The 3,724-nt window shown below is 41.0% G+C and overlaps 1 protein-coding gene across 2 annotated transcripts; it reads right to left on the bottom strand.

Moving 5' to 3' along the window:
- Positions 1–682: 682 nt before the first annotated feature.
- Positions 683–3,054, bottom strand: LOC101851873 (growth arrest-specific protein 6). Of its 2 annotated transcripts, XR_004858662.1 has the most exons (4): positions 2,816–3,054; positions 2,000–2,122; positions 1,144–1,266; positions 683–894 (listed from the first exon to the last, which is right to left on the bottom strand). XR_004858662.1 is itself a non-coding variant. In XM_013083936.2 (2 exons), exons 1-2 carry the CDS (start codon positions 1,313–1,315, stop codon positions 764–766), a joined length of 303 nt encoding a protein of 100 aa, XP_012939390.2. In that variant the 5' UTR covers positions 1,316–1,436; the 3' UTR covers positions 683–763. The 2 variants fall into 2 exon arrangements, 1 of the variants encoding a protein (XP_012939390.2); XM_013083936.2 differs by lacking the exons at positions 2,000–2,122; positions 2,816–3,054 and having other exon boundaries at positions 1,144–1,436.
- Positions 3,055–3,724: the final 670 nt, after the last annotated feature.

The following is a 3,724-nucleotide window of genomic DNA, read 5'->3' as shown; positions in this document are numbered from 1 at the left end:
GTGTTTGTATGTGTGCGTGTTTGCATGTCTCTCCTGTCTATCTGCTAATATGTGTCTTTTGTGTGGCTGTGTATAATAATATTGTTAATACTCAACATTGTTGCTGTTGGGATTTTAAAAACTAAAATTGAAGTTTCAGTAAAGAAATGTACATTGACACAATGATGCTCATTTAGTACTAGGGGAAAAGTAAGACAGAGCGACAGACAGAATCAGCTAAGGGAAAGTAAAGAAGTATAAGGTCTTCCAACAGCGCCACCCAAGCACAGATCGGTTTAAATATCTTAACCTATCTGCATCGAAAAAAGGGAGGGTTGCTGGTTATCCATTATGATTCAGATCACTTACCAGGTGTATTACTATTACAGGTTTTACCATCCCGGTCAAGCGTAAATCCGGCATTGCAAAGACACTGGAAGTTGCCAGGCTGGTTATCACAAACCTGACCACAACCACCGTTGCTCACTGCACACTCGTCAACATCTGTCAGGATTCAGAGAGATTAGGGGAGATAAGATGCGTGTTGATGTTGTTAATCGTGGGTTACAGCACCAAGAAAATAATATACTGAGTTGCTATATATGAAGAGTAAGACTGAAAACACTTTGCCATCATATTTTGGGGAAAATCCAAAGAGACTGGATGGTAAACATCGCCAATCGGCGAGATGAGGCGGCAAAGTTCTTATGAAGAAAGACATCCACTTAAGCACTGAACTCAGAAATATGTGTCCTTTTCTCTTCATTGCCTGGTACTTTTGCCATCACTCACCATCACATGCTATACTGTCAGAGGCCAGAGTATAGCCACTGTTACAGAGACATCGGAAGGTGCCAGGCTGGTTATCACACACCTGACTACACCCTCCATTGCTGAATGCACACTCGTCTATATCTGGAACAAAATGAAAAGTTAAACAATGATTGCAGCGAGTTGAAATATAAGAAGGGACATGACACGTATTCTTAAGATATTCGATATCATGTTATTGTATTTCTTCACTTTTGCACTTTTGTTTTGCCTTTGTATACATCAACTACTGTCACAAGACCAATGATATAAAACTTACAAAAGAAAACATGTCTCCTTTTTGTCTCTTTTAGGGAGGGGGAAGGGGGGGGGGTAGGTTTTGTCAAGACTCACCATTACATGCTATACTGTCAGAGGCCAGGGTATAGCCACTGTTGCAGAGACATCGGAAGGTGCCAGGCTGGTTATCACACACCTGACTACACCCGCCATTGCTGACTGCACACTCGTCTATATCTGAAGCAAAATGTGTGTAAAAGAGAATCACACGTATGTGTTGTGGCATTAACAAAAACAGACGTTTTTATTTGCTTGTGTATACTTTGACTACTCTTGAAAGGGAATTGGGGGCTTTCGTGGCCTAGAGGTTAAGGTGTTCACCTCTCATTCAATAGGTACCGGGTTCGAATCCGAATAGCGACGGAACATTTTCTTTTCTGAAATGTTCTCCTTTCACATCCTTTCCTGCTTTCTAACAATGTTCTGTCGTCTGCTTTCGTCTCCACTTTCTGTCACACCCCCCTCACCTCCTTCATACCCTCTTCATGGCTCCTGACTCTTTCTGTAGCCATTCTACTGCTTCTCCTTGGCTCCTTCTTACTGTTGTCTTTCAGACACTCCCCTGATCTTTTGGTAGGTAAGATCTACACCTAGCCTTCTCGGATAAGAGCAAAAAAATCAAGGGGGTCCCGTGTGCAAATTGTGCACGTTAACTTGGTGCTTCAAAATCGATAAGAGTAGGCCTCGGCCGCCACCCGGCCAAAGTTCAAAATTACCTACCAACTAAAAATGTTTGGTGTGTCCCGCGCGCTCATCCTTATGCAGTTGTGAGCACCGTTAAACTCTTGCCAAAAAAAATTATAAAACAAGGAAGAAAAAGAAAGAAAGAAATTTTTGTGTTTTAATCTTTGAAGAAAAACATATCATTTTCTGTTCATTGTCTAAATTTATCAGTTTGGTCAACACTCACCATCGCATGCTCTTCTGTCAGAGGCCAGGGTATAGCCACTGTTACAGAGGCATCGGAAGGTGCCAGGCTGGTTATCACACACCTGACTACACCCGCCATTGCTGACTGCACATTCGTCTATATCTGGAGAAAAAAAAATAAATTTAAACAATGGTTGCAACGAGTTGAAATAATATGGTCGCTTTTAAGGACTAGTGGGCTGACCTAGATTTCGGAGGTTTCAGAAATCTTGACCTACACCAAAAGAGGGTATTGCTCTACCTATATGAAAAGTTTGGTTCATTTGAGCGTATAGAGAAAACGCTCCTTGTCTTTTAAAGAAACTGAGCAAGAGGCAAAAACGTTTCCTTCGATTTTCTCAGAACAGAATGTTTGGGATAGCCCCCCTGTGCTGAAAAGCGACCATATAAGAGGGGATAAGACACGTATTCATAACATTTTCGATATCCTGTTACTTTATTTCTGGACTTTTGCACTTGTTCTTTGCCTGTGTACACTTCAACTACTGTCACAAGACCAACAATATACAGCTTAGAAAAGAAAACCTGTTTCGTTTTTGTCTCTTTTGGGGAGGGGGTTGTTTTAGGGAAGGGGGTAAATTTGACTTTAAAAGATAAGAATGAAAGTGGACATGGCATGTATTCATAACACATTCAATATCATGCTATTTCATTCATCTTTGACCTTTTTGCTTTGGATTTTTGATAATTCAGTTACTTTAACAGGACAAAAAATAATTATATACAAAGTAATAGTATTTTCTATGGAAAATTGTTTCATTGCTCCTTATTGTCTAGCAGTTTTGCCACCACTCACCATCACAAGCTCTACTGTCAGAGGCCAGAGTATAGCCGCTATTACAGAGACATCGGAAGGTGCCAGGCTGGTTATCACACACCTGACTACACCCGCCATTGCTGACTGCACACTCGTCTATATCTGGAAATACAATGTATTATGTTTCAATACTAAAAAAAAGATACATTTTTAAGCTTATGTGACACTGGTTTACGTTGTTCTTCTTGACGGAACGTACCAAAAGGACATATTTCTGAAGCTAAAAACAAAATATCCTTTTTCGATCATCATCATCATCATTGCCTTTCTCATCCTGCTCCCGGGCATAGGCCACGGACAATCAATTTCCACCTTTTCTATCCTGGGTTAACCTCTTGATGTTATTCCCTGTCTTACTACTTTTCTGTACATCGATTCTGTGACTCCTCTCCGGGTTCAAAGCAGTCTTCCTCTTGATCTCTCACCCTATGGATTCTAATCCAAAACTTTCTTTGTTATGCAGCTGCCTGACTTCCTGAGAGTATGTCCAATCCATCACCACCGTCTTCTTCCTACCTCATCTCTGACTGGGATCTGTCTTGTTTTCCTTAACACTTCGTTGTTGGTGACCCTGTCCTTTTTTCGATGACATTTATATTATTATGGCGTGTAGTTTGCTAGGTGACACTGGAGTGTAGTACTTTGTAGTCATCGTTTGTTACAGGTTATTCGAAACAGATTTGTCTGTCTGTCAGTCTGCCTGTCTTTCTGTCTGTCTGTCTGTCTGTCTGTTTGTCTGTTTGTCTGTTTGTCTGTCTGTTTCTGTCTCTGTCTCTGTCTTTCTCTCTCCCTCTCTTTCTCTCTCTCTCTCTCTCTCTCTCTCTCTCTCTCTCTCTCTCTTTCTCGTTATCTCTCTCTGTCTATCTTTGTGTATGTGTGTGTGTGTAT

This window comes from Aplysia californica, unplaced genomic scaffold (genome assembly GCF_000002075.1).
Source record: "Aplysia californica isolate F4 #8 unplaced genomic scaffold, AplCal3.0 scaffold00263, whole genome shotgun sequence".
Taxonomy (NCBI): Eukaryota; Metazoa; Mollusca; class Gastropoda; order Aplysiida; family Aplysiidae; genus Aplysia; species Aplysia californica.
The sequence above is the reverse complement of the archived record's forward strand: the minus strand, read 5'-3'. Positions and strand labels throughout refer to the sequence as shown.